Here is a 17,230-nt window from a genome sequence, read left to right on the forward strand (position 1 = left end):
AACCCCACATGAAGCATTTTTAGATTTAAACATATATACCTCCACATGCTCAAAATGTAGGTAGGAGGACTTAAAATAAAGGGGAAAGTTACTCAGCACGCTGGCTGTCTTTCTTCATATGCTAAATTGCTTTCTTCCACCTTTTCTATATTTCTTCCTACTCCGGCTTTAACTAAAATTGGAGCAGCTGTCACTATACCTCACCTAATCTCTCGCTGAGCTTCCCCATTGCAGTGTGACATTTAAACCGAGGGCATGTTTTTATTTATAAAAGCTTAAAGCATTTTTCACATCATAAATTGGCGTCTGTTTCGAGCCGAGATGACACATCGCTCACATATTCAAACAGCAATACATACTGACACAGCTGATCTCATTATCATATTGCACACGATTCTGTCCCCAGACCTAAGGGACACAGATGGGTTGAAAATGACAGTGCCATTTCTTCTTCTTCTCCTTTTTTTGGACAGACAAAAACTTGAACCATTCATAGCCGACGGGTTCGAATGTACTCTGCTGATTACACATTCATTTCGAAGCCTCGGAGTTAGCAATAAACAACCACATCTTTCTGAGTGTTTCCATTCCTGTCTCGCTCATGTAAAGTGACTGAGCATGAGGTTAGAGCCATCTTGTCAAACCACTGTGTATAATTAAACGCTTTGATCTGTGTGTGGAATCCAGCTTGTACCGTGGGTTGCCACTGCACGCTTGACTCTAAGGACTATTTATAATTGAACACTGAAAGAAATCGCACTCTTTGGAATATGGATACGATGTTCAGTTACGGCGTATCGCATCCTATACTTCACGTCAACGTGGGTGGAATCCATTAACAATTTACTTTACAAGGAGACTTACCATCTATGCACCGAATTTACAAACCCTGGCATAGACAGTCAAATTTGAATTTGTAAGCATGAACAAATTCCCCACAAAGCTGAAGCCAGTGCTTTCGTCAACGTCACTGTACCGACGCGCCCGCTAAATCCGCCCCAGTGAAAACGAATTGCAGACTTACTCTTTTGTGCTTGCCTACTTTCTGTCAGCGTGTTGCGCTTTCTTCAAATCTTACGTAATCCTGAGTATCACTCGGGATCAAATCATTTCCCGCCTCTAGCTGCAGCATGCACATACACTATTTTTTTTTCTTTTTTAGGGAAAAATCTCCATCACAAAGAAATCATCTTGCTGTTCACCTTGTTTTCCAAAGAACATATCACGTGCTAAGTTACAGGAGTGAAAAATGCAATTTAACCTGCGATCCCGTCGAATAACGTCCCGGAGCACGCGAGGCAGTGCCCTTGCCGGAGCCAATGGAGCTGTCCACGCTTTTGCCACTGCAGCAGTGAGTACGCAGGCACTTCCCGTACTCCTTACGCACCTGTAAATTTAAAAGCACAGACAGGTTCGCACTAGCATCTCACCGCTTTCCAAACTCGCTACACTCCAGCATGCTCGTTATGGAAATCAATTCCAATGTGCATGCGGTTAATTAATGTGACACCGTGCTATTTTCTGGATACGGGAGAGAACGCAAATGCCGACCTTCTTCTGCAGCACACAGTGGAAGATGAAGATGAACATTCCCTGCAGGGAGTTGAAGATAGTGAAGAGGTAGGCCATCACCACTGTGCTCTCGTTGACGTACATGAGGCCGAAAGCCCAGGTTAGGCCCAGCAGACATAGCAAGGCGATGGCGCCGATCACCCAAGATCTGAAATGTAAGCAAATAGCCATTTTATGAATAATTAATAAAAGCTGTCATTTCAGGAGAAGGAACATAAACTGCACTAAAGATATTCGGCCTTAAAGCAATAAGGTACAACTTTAACTGTAAGGTCTGGAAATGAAGAACCTGCTTAATCCACAATTATAAATAAAGTTTGAAATGAACAGGGAAAGGAAACTGATGATAAATGAGAATGATTTTTTTTCCCTTTTAGTCTTTTTCTACTCTTTATTTTTACACTTGCAGTCTTTCAAACAAAAAGAAAACCCTTTGATCGTCCAACAAAAAATAAGTGCAGTCTATATGTGGGGGCGACCAGTAAATACAGTCCTCGTTTCCAGGAAAAGAAAATTCATTAGTATATTACATGTTGGATTCTAGTGCCTGAGCTGAGTGTCTTGTAAAATCTTACTCAAGCAGAAGGTTTATCTGAAACAAATGCCCTTGAGATTACAAAGTCTATTAAGAGTAAGGGCTCTATCTTTGTGCTCGTGCACTGCACAGAGAAGTGGCATTTTTTTTCCCCTTCACCTGCACCCTTTTGTATTCTGGTGACCCCTCTGGCAAGATCTAGATAAGTGTTTAATCACATTAATACACGATTCTTGTCAGAACGTGCCGTCTACCCTTACATGTACAGTATCCATGTAGTGCGCTTTGTCAAAGCTTAATTATGCACACCAGAAACATGTTGTGGTTACTAAAGACTGCACATACAGCACCAGACTGACTAAACCAACTCTTGTGCACATTCAGTTTTGGTTTTATCAGGATTCTACATCATACGGATTAGCTGGGCTGTTATAGTTACATTTCTTGCGAGTGTTATTAGTTTTATGCTTTTAATGTGATGAGCTCTTTTTCTTAACAGCAACATTTAAATTCATGTTGATGTGATATTTCTTTGTCTTTAGCAATAATTATGAATAATATTATTGATTGTATACATAAATAAGACTTTCAGATTTTCTGAGCTGCGGTTTGTGCAAAGTGTAACTCCAGTCGCCAAGTCTGTTTTCTTGTTGCTAATGTGCTCATTTGACCTGGTTTTGAAAATTATATCATTTTGGTTCAAGAAATGTTATAAGAGTGAACTGATCATCTCTGCTGGTCATCCTTGTGCTTATGTTATCTTGAGCTTTCCATTTGTTTTAGCCATTGAGTTTATTTAGCTATTTTAACTGTTTTAATTTAGCTAGCTTATGAAGCTAAGCTTTAGTTATTTTTAGCAATTTATTTTAAACATATATTCACTATTATCGAACTGCTTCAACCTTTTATTCAGCTTTTGCCATTACTTAAGCTTTATATTTCAACTTTTTATTGATTACTTTTAGCTACCTATCAGTTACTTTCAGAAAATTAGTTCTTCCATACAATCACTATTCTTAGCTAACTAGTTAGCCATTAATTTTGATGGTTACTTTTAGTTATCATTAAATTGTTTAAACAAAAATCTTATAGTAGAATTCCATCTTTCACTTTTAGTTTTTCAGGTGCTTAATGGTTACTTTCACATTTATCACTCCCTTTTTTAGCCACTTTTAGCTAGTTTTCAGGTTTAGCTTTTAGCTAGCTATTTTACTCGTTGTTGTTTCACATTGCCTCTAAACGCATGTAATTTGTCATTAATTCCTATGTGTTGCTTTTTCTTCCTGTAATAATCTTTTTAAATGTCCTCAATGAGCGCCTTGGGTTGGACACCCAGCCCTTCAATTCAAACTTTGATTTGTGCCCTGATTGTTCCTTTTTGTTCTGGATGTAGATAAAGGGAAGATGGGTGTATGGTATTTACACTACAGTACTAACATTTCTATACAGTGCGCTGTAACAATACAGGTGCCATTTAAAACTAATCTTGCTTGTCTCATCTGTAGGCTATGTATATCTAAGATCAGAGTACTTTGTGCACACTAATGTGGCCTTCAATGTGACTGAGTGCTCTACTATAAATCATTTTAATGATTCAGGGAGGCAGCCAGATGGATTTGGGTGCTGATTTGTTCATGGTGGAGTAAATGAAAGATGGCATTATGAGAAAAAAGGGCCATTCCAATTTTGTCTTACTTGATCTTAGGTTCATAATCCTGATAGCTGAGCCATATAATGAGAACAAAATAAATTAGAGAACAGACAGAAATGAATCAAATCACGTATTAAAGCAATGCAGAGGTAAAATAAATAAATAAAGACGTGGCAATAAATCCAGTGTAAAAATTTAGAAATGAAGATGGAAACAACACAACGAGAAGGACGATGGCTTGCTTGCCTGTATGGGATTAATGCTAGCCTGCATTAATCCCATACATTTCCACATTTCCACATTTTGGAAGCGGATTTGTTAGTGATTTACAGATGTTAACAATAATTATCTCTTTTGCATAGGTATCTAGTTCCCTTCATAAATGCTGGCAGACCTTCACATTTAAGCGGTTATAAATGGGCCAGGTGCGCAGCGAAATAAATGATTTATGAATTCACCAGAGCAACCATTAAACATAATTTTCCCAGGGCTGTCTTAATGACCTGGTGGGAAAGGTACTTTATCAAGGCGATTGCCCCCAGATTGGACACAGAAACACAGGCAATGGACACACACAAAAAAAGAACAAAATATTGTCCTCTAACTAGTGGGAGTTTTGTCGGAGGGATAGCGGATGATAGAGACAAAAGAGGTCATAAGAAATGCGTTGAGAGGACAGGATATGAAGAGGGTACGACTCATATCAGCACGGCACGGCTTATCTTCTTCTGGAGTTATCAGATAAAAATATGAGGATGATTTTGAGGGCTGCATAGTAGGAGCCTCGAGGCAAAACTTCTGAGACTGCATTACAGTCGCTGAAAAGCATAACAGCTCACTTACAAATGAAGCGGGTGCATTTCAGCATTTTTTCCCCCCTATCAGAACTGTTGCCCGAAAGCTACTAATACAATATCACTTACTGATCTGCTCATATTCTCGGCATCATTAACTTCAAAATAGTTTATGTAAAGTATATTTGACAAAGCTAATTATGTCATAAAGAAATAATTGTAATTAAATGCTTTAAATACATTTTAGGGTGTCAAATTTAGCATTTTAGCAATTTATGCACTTTAGCTCAATTGTGCTCGTCACAAAGCCCGTACAAAGGCCCGTATGAATATATAATACATATACTGAGTGCACTCCCCCTCCAAAAAAAGGTTTTATCGTACTAATTGTTGCCAAAAGGGGGCAATTTTAAGCAGGGAACTATTTCAGACTGTGACATCAAATTACCTATTTCCCTCCAAATGACTTAATTTGCAGAGGTGCCATTCATTGCAATGTCACAGATCATTTATGTATGAGATTGCAATTGGTCAATTCAATTTGTTTTAAATCTACATAAAGTCATTTCATAGGCTCTTTCTGGGAGAGGAAAAAAGAAGTGCCGTAATCAGGCCAACAGGGGTGTTAATTATTTAACCAAAGGTATGCTCTAAATGCAAATCACCCCAAAAATGTTTAAGACATCAATAGCGCAAAGTTTTTGATGACGGCACAGACATTTTTTTTTTTTTATCTTTTACATCACAGCATTAGCATATTTCATTTGAAGCTCCTTATCTGAATTGGGAGGACTCTATGCTAAGCTAAAAATGTTCAGTCCATCATCTTCTAAGAAGGCTCCATTCAGGAGTAAGTTTGGTATTCAAAGTTACAACGGTGCAAAAGTCACGCCGCAATCCATGAATCACAGGGCAGCGGCAGCCACTGTCTCCATTACGGGGTGAGGAGGGGGAAAAAACCACATCAAACACAATATCAATTCTATTCTACTCCCTCTGCTGAGAAATGTTGCATCTTACCAGTGCCATTCTACAATAACACATCCATCATAATAACGGTAGCTAAAATGAAGAGGGGGGGGAGGAAAAAATAGAAGATGAGAAACAGAAAGATGTTAAAGATAAACACGGCATAAGATAAAAAGGCAGGGTGTGAGTGCTAATCAAAGAAAAGAAAAGAAAAGCAAAGACGGAGAAAGAGATAGTCGGTGAAACAGAGATGAAACATTCATATTAAAACAAGGCAGTATGATGAAATCTGAACAAAAAACATGACATCAAGCCATAAAGAGGAACCAAATAGCAGGAAGATGAAACAAAAGAAGGCATAGCTCATTAAGCTAGGCTAAATTGACTTAATTAACCAATGCTATCATGATCATCAAACCGGCTCACCTTGATAGATCATTAAAGGTAAAGAAGCATTGGATCTGAAAAGATCAGCAATGTATATAAAAGCCCACAGTACCCTACACCTAATACCATTTTGCTGTGTGTGTTCATAGCGTTTCCTAATGGATCTTGGTGTAAAAACCTCATCAGATGAATGACGGTTGACAAAAAGCTGTACAGATCCATCCCTTTTTTTTTTTTTTTTACAAACGGCCAACACTGCAGAGTGTTTTCGAGTCGGTAAGACTTGGGTTGAGGAGGTCAGTGGGTTGCTACATTTAGGAGAGCGCAGTGTTATAAATCACATGACACTTAGAACCACAGCAATCAATATTTTTCCTGCAGAACCAACTACACAGTGTATCTGAACTCTAGAAAAATGGCCGATGTACATATCTGGACCCAAAATATGCCGGCGTCTTACTGAGTAGTAAGTAGTTACCTATTGCAAACTTTAAGATGAACTAAATCACATTGAACCATTTGTTGTATTTACTTTTTAAAGTATTTTTGATCAGTGTTATAGTCAGCGATGTACTTGCTGGTAATCAGCAATCCATTTCCAGGCTGAGCAGTCTAGGCACAGGGTCTGTGTGGGCAGCAGGTGTCCTGCTTGTAGTTCTCCAAATATCTGAAACATGGCACATTTGCGCTTCATAGTAGATGTTCGAGATTGGCCGTGTGCCTCTCCTTACACATACTACGCATATGTCTTGGTGTGAACGTGCAGTAAATGTGCAGAATCTATTGTTTAAGCATGTCGGTTTCTCGAAGCAGATCTGCTTGTGAGCAGAACACATACTGTGAGCCTACTCCCAACACTCGTCATAAGATTGGGAGGACATAGAAAGAGGCCATATGTTACAACGTTTAAAAGTGAGCTGCCAACGCAAATAACAAGAAAATCCTGAAACACTTGGAGAAATGAGGTGGCACTGATTGGCTTTCACCATGAAGCCGCTGCAGGAGGTGTCAAGTTTGGATTAAGTATAGAAACCTCGTTATAGCTTTGACAAAGGATTGCAGAATAAGGAGAAAAGAACATGGTTAGGCTTAGTTAGGTGAACATGCATTAGGCTGCACCAGCAACTTAATTTTGCATTACTAGATGCGCTATTAAACTTACCCTGTGACACCGCTCATTGGAAATAATTCCCCTAACTCTAACAGCACTGTGTAATAGTTTTAGCAAAGCAAATTATATATCAAACCTAACAACAATACTTAAATGTGGAATTCTGCAAATGCACGAGGAATTATACGTACATAGAGTCAGTGCTACTGAATGTGTTAGAAATCCAGTTATGCTATAACAGCACAATTATTTGAGACTAACGGTTTAATGGATAGTTTTCTTTGTCCTTACAAGGAATCCATACTGGGAGAGACTAGCAAACAATGTAGGCAGAGATGTCAGTGATATTCAGTGACTTGCAAAATAACAGTAATGCAAAGTGAGTGGATCCATAGTTAACTTTTCCCAGTTTTGAGATGAGTAATTGAAGGAAGAATCCATTAAGGGTGGTAAACATAAATTCATTAGCTGGCGAGAGGTTGCAAGACGGTGCTTGCTATTGCTAGGCGAAACTGGTCACATGGCGCTGCACTGAAAACCTCTTTGTGATTGCTTTAGCTGCTAGCAGATATCCGTGGTCGCCTGTAGTTTGTATTGTAGACGGTTAATGGTCTGCAACTCACCAAATATGATACTATGTGGTTATAAAAAGTGGAAGGCAAGCTTTCTTCAAAAGTAAAAGTTGTGTCTCAGGCAACTGCACCATTCTGCAAATGACCAAACCAAAAGTCATAAGGAGGTTTTTGGTGCAAACAGTGACAGCCAGCAACGACTCACCAAACCATCAGGGAATACACGCCGCCTCTGTAGCCTAAGCTAGTTGAGACTGGGATGTCCATTAGCAAACAGCTACAAAGCAATGTGCTACAAGCAGATCACTTCCAACTTGGATGGGGCTTTACTCTTCACTCTTAACCAAGCTTAGTACTGATAGCTTAGCATAACTAAGTAGGGTAGCTTGTTAATCTTAGCAGATATGTTAGGTAAACAATAGAGTTAAATCCACTGAAAATAGTAACTTCAATAAGTCCTCATAGCATGTAGCAGCCCATGTTTAACATTGCCTTTTAATGCAAAACACCAGAATAAGACTGCTGAGGTTAAACGTAGGAGGAACTGATGTAGGGTAACAGTCGGGAAACACAGCTTCAAATCTAAGCAAATAATTTGCTTCGCAGAGTTCACAAAACTAGTCAAAGCTTATTATTGTCCAGGTTACATTTTTTGGCACCGCTAAGAAGCAGCATATAAAAACCACAGCTCTGAGAAATCCTGTAGTGAATTTGTGATATGAAAGCACATTGGCACACTAGGGTCTGACGTGGCGGAACCAAAGGCTGCCGTATCAAGCCTGCTGAAGATTGTTTTCTTTTCTTTTCCTTTTTTCTTTTTTAAATGTGTGTATCACTTGGTTGAGAGGAGCAGGGCAGACAGGGGCCACTGTGCTGAGACAACCGGTGATGCGATGCCATGAAAAAAACGCCACAACACGGCCATAAAGCAGACTAATGTGTCCAGAGTGGCTTAAAAAAAAGCGAGGCAGACAGCAAAAACAGAGCAGAGACCCTTATCCATCATAGCATACAGGCAGCAAAACAACTTTACACCATCTGTGCAAAGAGCCTGCCCTGACACCAGGTAGCTGGAGCTTACGTCAAAAGCAATGACCGAAAATGCTATGTCACCCTACAGTGCAAATACAAAAACTTTCTGTGTGCGCATGAAACTTCTACAATCAAGTAATGAAATAATGCATCTAATGATGAATGAGACTAAAACATGCAAACAGTACAGCAAACTACGGCCTATTATTTTTGAGAAACCAGTGCACATTGACACAAGAGCATGTCTCAACAGGGGTGGGTTTCTTTTTACTATTTATATATACATATATATGAATTATGAGTTCATACAGACAGAATCTTTTGTGGCAAACATAATTACTGCGTGCAACACAAACACACACTAACAGTGTTGTAATCTCAGACAGTAGCAGCAGTGGCCCTCATCTATCCTCTGGCGCCATGTGAACGCATTCAGTTTGATAACCATGGAGGAGCCCGAAGGGAAAACAGGAGGGGAGGTCTGATGTTAGGTAGGTTTTGAGCCAGTGACATTTTTCAAGTTTACTTTTGGTCGTCCTGTTGGCTCATTGGTTAATACAACTTAATAATTTATTACGTCTCTATTGTAAAATATCCCTTTATTCAATTTTCACCAGGCTTATTTTTTCTCAACACAAATTAAGCATGCACCTTACAAGACAACTTGGCATGTAAGGTCTATTCAAGAAAGAAGTCATAACCGCCCAATGCAGCCTCAGGTTATTATACAACATGATTCATTAGCATAAAGCTTGCATGCATGAGCATCAGTCTCAAAAGAGAATAACTGCAGGTGGATCAATAAATTGGCTGTGTTCTCAAAAAATACAGGCGTGTCCTAACTGGAAAAATCACACAAAAAAAGTGTTTGTGCTTTTGGCGTGATACTTGTTTATTTGCTCTTTTGTACTGTGTGTCTGCTCCTGATCGCCCCAATTTCACCGTTTCCAAGCACTCGAACTCCTCCTTAAAAGACTATCTCATTATTTCACTGCAGCATATACGGCTATGGTAAAAAGAAAGTGCAGGCTAAACAACAACATGACATATTGCACTGTGACATTATTTATTTAGCAAAAACTAAGTCATAATGCAGAAGCAGTGTGTGAAAAGCGAAACACACACCCCGTGATTCAATATCTTATAGAGCTAAGTTTAGCAGCAATAACTTGAAGCAATCATTTCCTGTGTGACGTTATCAGCCTCTCACACCATTGTGAAAGAACTTTGTTGTTTAATAGCAGTGCTTCAGTTCATTGAGATTTGAAGACATTTGGGGAAGACCTTCTATTATTTTATTTTTTGCTTTTAAATTAAACACAACATGCTTATACAGACTCAACTGAGGACAATTACTACATTTAGCATTTGTGAACTTATAAGCATGAAAAAAAAGAAAAAGAAGGAGATAAAAGAGGAAGAAAAAACTATAACAATATTAACTAAATAAGGAGTAAAATAACATAAGAAAATTCACGCAGAGTGTGAGACATGAATTATGATCAGTTAATTTTTAAGAATTCTAGAAATGGCTGCCAAACCATACAAAAACTCGCCAGTTTTCCTTTTCTATCAAATCTTATTTGTTCCACCCTGGCCACAGACACCATCTCATTAAGCCACCTTTTAAAGCACGGGGCCGAAGAAGACCGCCACTGTAAAAAAAATAAGTTTCTTTGCAGCCAGCATACCCATTGTAATTATCTGTTTTTGTGAAAAGGAAAAAGATTCGATTGATGCAAATGATCCAAATATAGCCAGTGTACCATCAAGTGGTACTTTTTTCCTAAATTGGTTTGAAAACCACGTAAAAGTCTGGCTCCAAAAAGCTTTCAAGACAGGGCAATGCCCTTCACCGATATTACATCTATCACATAAGGGGGATACAGAATTATAGATCTGGTTAATTTTAAGTTTAGAAAAATGTAATCTGTGAATGACTTTAAACTGGATTAGTTTATATCTGGCATTTATTGAGCCTTTCTGAATGTTGGACAAACAGTTTGACCATTGCTCCTCAGACCGAGGAACACCAAGGTCTTCAGCCCATGTATTCTTAATTCGATCAGAATCAACTGGGATTGTAAAGCACTTGACAAACTGAGATATCAGATGTTTAAAATCTGCTTTCCGAATTATATCAAAGTAAGTACGACTTAGTGGCTTCAGTGGAAAGTCTGAAAAGTTTCGTTGAACAAAATTCCTTATTTGAAGATAACGAAAAAAATGTGATTGAGGTAACTGAAACTTTTGGGGAAGACCTTAAGAGGACTGTTGAGGGTTGAGGTCTAGACTTTACTAGATTCCCCCCCCTCCCCCCCCCCCCCTTTTCAGCCATTCTGTTGTATTTGATGCTGTGCCTGCTTGCATGAAATGAGCCAATGTTCAGTCATACCATGACTTGTGCTTATACTCTGTATTTGGTTTCCTCCACATATGGTGCTGTGCATTTTGGCCACACATCTCCACTTTGGTCTCATTTGTCCAAATCAAGCAGAGGTTTCCTCTTAATAACCTGGGTAACCATTCCAAAAAAAGTCTTTTTATAATTGCACTGTAATGAATTTCAACATTTAACATGCAAACTAAGCCCGTTAGAGATTTTACAATTTCTCTGAGCATTGCACGGTCTGACCTTAGTGTAGTGGTTCTTAACCTGGGTTCGATCGAACCCTAGGGGTTCGGTGAGTCGGTCTCAGGGGTTCGGCAGAGCCTCCACCACGGAGGTCACAGAGGTCCAGACACACCCGAATTATCGTGTAAATTTGTGATGACACGCCCCCTTCTGGCCATCACTGGCTGCAGACTGTCATGCTACACTGCTTGGCCAATCAGGGCTGCGGGGAATGTAGCGCGCGCAGTAGTCAACGTGTGAATGTCGTGGTAGTACTTCGTGTGATTTATTTTAACATTTTAATCCATACTAACTATGTCGGGCAAAAGAAGAAAGTGGTCGGACGAATATGTACAGTATGGATTCACATGTATCACGGAACGTGATGGGAGTGAGCGTCCTATCTGCATGATTTGCAACGCCAAGTTGAGCAACTCTAGTCTCGCACCGGCAAAACTAAAGGAACACTTCTTGAAGCTGCATGGAGACGGGGAACACAAGAACACAACGCTTGCTGAATTCAAGGTGAAGAGAGCCAGATTCGATGAAAGGCCCACTCTGCCTGCTCTTGGATTTGTAGCCGTTAACAAACCGATCCTCACAGCATCGTACGAAGTTGCTTACCTGATCGCAAAGCAGGGCAAGCCACACACCATTGGTGAAACACTCGTGAAACCAGCTGCGTTAAAGATGGCAAATCTGATACTCGGAACAGCGGCCGAAGGTAAATTATCCCAAATTCCTCTTTCAAATGACACCGTCAGCGACAGAATAGAAGACATGAGTAAAGACATCTTGGCTCAAGTAGTCGCCGATCTGATTTCAAGCCCGGCAAAATTCAGCCTTCAGCTCGATGAGAGCACAGACGTTGCTAATCTAAGCCAGCTTACTGTTTTTGTGCGCTATGTGAAAGATGACATGATAAAAGAAGATTTTTTATTTGGTAAGCCTCTTACAACAACAACTAAGGCAGCCGATGTGAAGAAGCTTGTGGATGACTTCTTCAGAGACAACAATCTTTCATGGGACATGGTTTCTGCAGTTTGTACGGACGGAGCTCCAGTCATGCTGGGAAGAAACTCTGGCTTTGGTGCGCTAGTAAAAGCCGATGCACCACACATCATTGTGACTCATTGTATTTTGCACAGGCATGCATTGGCAACAAAAACCTTGCCTCCAAAAATGGCAGAAGTATTAAAAACTGTGGTGGAATGTGTGAACTATGTGCGAAATAGTGCTCTGAGGCACCGCATCTTCAGTGAGCTGTGTAAAGAAATGGGCTCTGAATTCGAGGTACTTCTGTACCATTCTAATGTTCGGTGGTTATCCCGGGGACAGGTGCTGAATCGTGTTTTTGCCATGCGTGTGGAATTAGCCCTGTTTTTGCAAGAGCACCAACACTGTCATGCAGATTGCTTCAAAAATCCTGAGTTCCTTCTCATTTTAGCGTACATGGCTGATATATTCGCAGCTCTCAATCATCTCAATCAGCAGATGCAGGGTGGTGGAGTCAATATCATAGAAGCGGAAGAACACCTGAAGGCTTTTCAAAAAAAGCTAACGTTATGGAAACGACGAACAGAGAACAACAACTTCGCAAACTTCCCCCTTCTGGACAACTGTGTAAGTAAGGTCGAAGATGTGTCTGGAATCGGAGATATTTCTGTATCCACGGAACTGAAGCAAACAATTGCAACGCACTTAGATGAGCTTGCAAAGTCTCTCGACAGATATTTCCCTACAAGAGAGTGTTACGTTCTTAGTCTAGGCGTGTATGAACGCAACAAGAAGTTGGCCCACTCACGCTCCACCAAAGCAAAAACACAAACAACAATGTCTTCTAAAATGCTAAGCAGCCATTTATTAGCTTCAGCAGTGAGCAGTGCCAAAAATAACAAACAAAACTCCCTACTGGTCCCTGTGCTTTCCTACACAAAAATAAACACCAACCAAAAGACAATCCACTTACCTAACTATCTAACAAAAAACAGGAGAAAACTTAATCAACAAAAATGGCTTCTCACGCCTACTAGGCTGCTGCAGTGAAGAATATGTACAAGGTGAACAAAATACAGACTATTTACAACTATTTACAAAACTAAAATACTAACACCAGACACACAAGTGGAACATGGTGGATACCCAGACAGACCAGCCCCCCAACTACAAAGACAGAGGACGCGACTTAAATACACACAGGGAAACACAGGGAGATTGCACACAGGTGGGGAACACAGCTGGGAATAATCAACAAGACGAGACAGAGGTAAAACTGAACACACTCACATGAGACGCAGACCTTCACAATAAAACAGGAAACGAGAACAAATCCTTAAACATAACATAAAACAAAACACTGACAACATTAAAATCGTAACAAGAGTCATATCCAGCATGGGTGAGACAGCCGTTCACGTTTGCTGTTGAGACAGCAGATGTCAATGATGAATACCTTGACGAAATCATTGAAATTCAGCAGAGCCAGGTTCAACAGCAACTCTTCAGAACAACAACGCTCTCAACGTTTTGGTGTCGACAAATGGACAAGTATCCAATTATTGCTACGAAAGCCCTGGATTTTTTTATACCATTTGTTACAACATATCTTTGCGAGCAATCCTTTTCGACGATGCTGGACATAAAAACGAAGAAAAGGAACAGACTTTTCTGTGAAAATGACATGAGACTGGCACTTGCCAAGGTGAAGCCACGCATATCTGAACTGGTCTCTCAAAGGCAACAGCAGAAGTCACACTGATTTGCAGGTATGTAATTTGTTGTAAGTTCATGCATTGTGTTGGTTTTGTTCTTTGAACAAGGTGATGTTCATGCACGGCTCATTTTGTGCACCAGTAAAAAACATATCTATGTCTTGAATTTGAAAAAAAAAAAAAAAGATTTTCACTAAAGAGGGGTTCGGTGAATGGGCATATGAAACTGGTGGGGTTCGGTACCTCCAACAAGGTTAAGAACCACTGCCTTAGTGTATTTGCTGTCCACTCCTAGAAAGATTGGCAAGTATGTTTAATGTTTCTACTTGCGGATAAGCTTTCTCATAGAATGATGAGCTTGATGATTAAACACCCCCGAGATTAATGGGCAGCAAAAATCACTCCTCTAAGATCACTGCTGATGTCTTTTTTTTTTCTTGACGTTGTGTTAACGTAAACCTGAATGCTCCAGAGCAGCAAAACTTCAGCTTTCATAGAGGTGCTCACGCTTGGTGATGATCAGTTAATCCAGCGCATTTGATCTTAATCCATAGAAAAGGTGTAAAAAACTGAAGGCTGTACTTTAGGTTTTCACACCTTTTCCACATTTTGGCTTTATTAAATAAAAAATGATAATATGTCATGTTTTGGTGCATCGGATACCCCTGTGTAGGTGTTTTGCATTAATCATAACAAATAATGTCGGTCCAGGTTCAGCATTGCATGTGACCGATGTGCACTCAGGACGAAAAATCCAAAAAAATGGGCTGGTTAGGGTCAAGGTTAGGGTTAGGGGTTCGGATGTGATCGTGTTTAGGGTTATGCTAATGGGGTTGGGGTTAAGGTTTTGTGTGTTGGTGTTTCCACGTCGCAAAACTATGACATCACAACAACGTGACTGGTCATTTGCAATGTTGAACCTGGACCAACATCAGCTTTGATGATCCAGGAACAACACCAACACAGAGATATCAGATCATGCATCATATTTTATATTTTATCTGAGGTTGTATTTAGCTAGTGTAATGATTAGATTACTTGTGATTATGTCTTGATATGTAGAAGTTGAAAGTGGGTGTGTTTTTTAACCATGTCCGTATGCACGACTACTGAAAGTAACAGATACAGTGAATTTGTCCTGTAGTAAAGACATTTTATATCATATTTGAATAGAAATATTTTTCCACCTTGGCCCTAGTTGCCTTTGCAACACCGTCATTCATCTCACCTGCAGACTAAGTGTTTTACCAGCAAAGAAAATCTTCACCTTTGTTATAGTCATAATTGTCCCAGACGCTTTTACATTATCTGAAAGCAGCCAGGCATAAGAGGATAAACAGACTGAAACACACATAACGCACACACTAAATGAATATTCATCTACGGCGTGTTGACACCAAGATAACACCGGGTCGGGCCTGTCAGATTGTCTCCTGGCCTTTTCCTGCGCAGACAACAGTTTTCTTCAGATAATGATGGAGACGCAGCAGAATACCTGTTTGATTTTAACCCCATCTGACACAACCTTTCAATGTAATGGGAGGTGCTTACCTTGTAAGCTCAGACTTCCGCACCCTTGGGTTGGGTGTTCACAACCTTAAGTGCTTTTAATGAGGTTTTGAAATATCAAAAGGTGGAGGCAAGGCAAAGGGAACTGCTCGGAAACAGAGCCTTGAATACAGAGTACCACACAAAAGTTGCTCTTTAACCAGGGGTTCATTAAACCGAAGGAAACAGGTGGAAAAAGTCAACTCGAGACGACTCATACGAGACACAATTGAGCCGTCGGTGAAAAAGCACGTTTGGTCGGAAGCGAGCCGAGCACGCTCATATGGAAACATTCTTTCCCTCCCGTAAAAAAACAAGCAGTGCTATTTCTGGGAGACTCTAATGGATATCTGGGTGATCTGAGTGCTCTTACTTGATGTTGTCCAGGCAACCAGAGTCTGGTTTCAAGATGGCTGTGTGATGGAACATCTTGTAGAGAGCGATGCCCAGGAAGATCACGTTGAGCTGGAAGAGAGAAACAGACGGATTTTTACGGGGGCAAGGAGAAGGGAAAGCGAGAGAGGCAGAGAAGAATGGGAACAAAGCCTGTGTGTTTCCCGTTACTGGTCCATTCATTTTAAATCAGGGCACTTTGTAGCACAAAGCTGGAACAGTGCGGCCAGACTCGGTTTCCCACTTTGCCAAACAGAGCGCAAAATCCTATGAAACCTCTATTGGACTAAACAGGGACCGGTGAGACGAGGCAGCTGCACAGTTGCACGGCGGAGCCTTTCATCTGACTTATTCACACTTGTCTCATCATATTCACACTTACAGCCAGCCATGGGGAATTACCGTCCTTTCCTCTTTGCATTTGGAAAAATAATTAAATGAAATTTGTGCAAACAAGAAAACTTTGAGCCTTTACGGCATCGCAAGCTGCGGCAGACTTCAATGGTTATTTCTTACTTCCTGTTTTTCCTGTTTCTGTTCATAAAGCAGACAAGTAAATAAAACTTAAAAAGAAAGTCAAGCGCATCTCAGCAAGTTGAACTTTTGCTCCCGTGTTTGTCAAACACGCTGTAATTACAGAGGGAAATTAATTGGCGGTCTTATATCCGACTGCTCGAAATATTTAAAAAAAAACAACACACATTAAGCAGACCGACTCTGGTCTGTCTCTTTATTCGCATTTTCTCTGTTGAGTCAGTTAGAACAATAATAAGAAAATGAGTCAGTTCTGGTCATGTGGGTTTGCTCAGAATGGCTCCCTCCAAATTAAAGCAATTAGGTGGATTTCATTGGCGATTTGCAGGTAGCATTCAAGCTAACGTAAGACGAGGAGAATTAAAAATTGCACCTTTGTCCAAACACTCGCCAAATTTTCAGGGGCAGAACTGGAACCGAGCCGAGGCCTTCTCTCCAACGAGATGGATATTCTCGTTTGTAAATCGGAGAGAGAAAGGAGTGAGTCATGAGGCACGCAGAGATGCATTGTGAATGATTACGCCAAACTGGAGCGTGAAAGTGAATTATGCATGTTTGGATTTGACAGCCAGATCGCGGCTGGGCAGCGAGAGATGCATTTCTCGGGAAATAATCCTATTGGACAAGCATATTGTGACTTCTTTTTTTTTCTTTGTTGTTAAAGATATCTACAAGTTTTGTGCCAATGCCGGATATTTAGCGTCATGGCTGACTGGTGTTTCTGGAAATTAGTAGCGCATCTCCTGGTGACAAAGCAGTATTTTAGTGCTCGGCATTAGTGTAAATACTGAGATGAATGTGGGTCTT

General features: G+C 40.3%; 1 protein-coding gene across 14 annotated transcripts in view; it reads right to left on the minus strand.

The window, feature by feature from the left end:
• Window positions 1-17,230, minus strand: part of LOC134624900 (adhesion G protein-coupled receptor L3-like) — a 265,399-nt gene that overhangs the window by 13,473 nt on the left and 234,696 nt on the right. For 7 of the 14 annotated variants that reach the window (XM_063470024.1, XM_063470029.1, XM_063470028.1 and 4 more), the window contains 5 exons: window positions 15,870-15,961; window positions 5,573-5,614; window positions 3,803-3,829; window positions 1,552-1,720; window positions 1,262-1,387 (listed from right to left, as the gene is read on the minus strand). In XM_063470024.1, coding sequence (XP_063326094.1) covers window positions 1,262-1,387; window positions 1,552-1,720; window positions 3,803-3,829; window positions 5,573-5,614; window positions 15,870-15,961 — 456 coding nt within the window. The remainder of the gene's footprint in view (window positions 1-1,261; window positions 1,388-1,551; window positions 1,721-3,802; window positions 3,830-5,572; window positions 5,615-15,869; window positions 15,962-17,230) is intronic. The other 7 variants (XM_063470031.1, XM_063470027.1, XM_063470030.1 and 4 more) reach the window with 1 other exon arrangement.

The sequence above is a fragment of the Pelmatolapia mariae genome, linkage group LG3_W, assembly GCF_036321145.2.
Source record: "Pelmatolapia mariae isolate MD_Pm_ZW linkage group LG3_W, Pm_UMD_F_2, whole genome shotgun sequence".
In the NCBI taxonomy this organism is placed as follows: domain Eukaryota; kingdom Metazoa; phylum Chordata; class Actinopteri; order Cichliformes; family Cichlidae; genus Pelmatolapia; species Pelmatolapia mariae.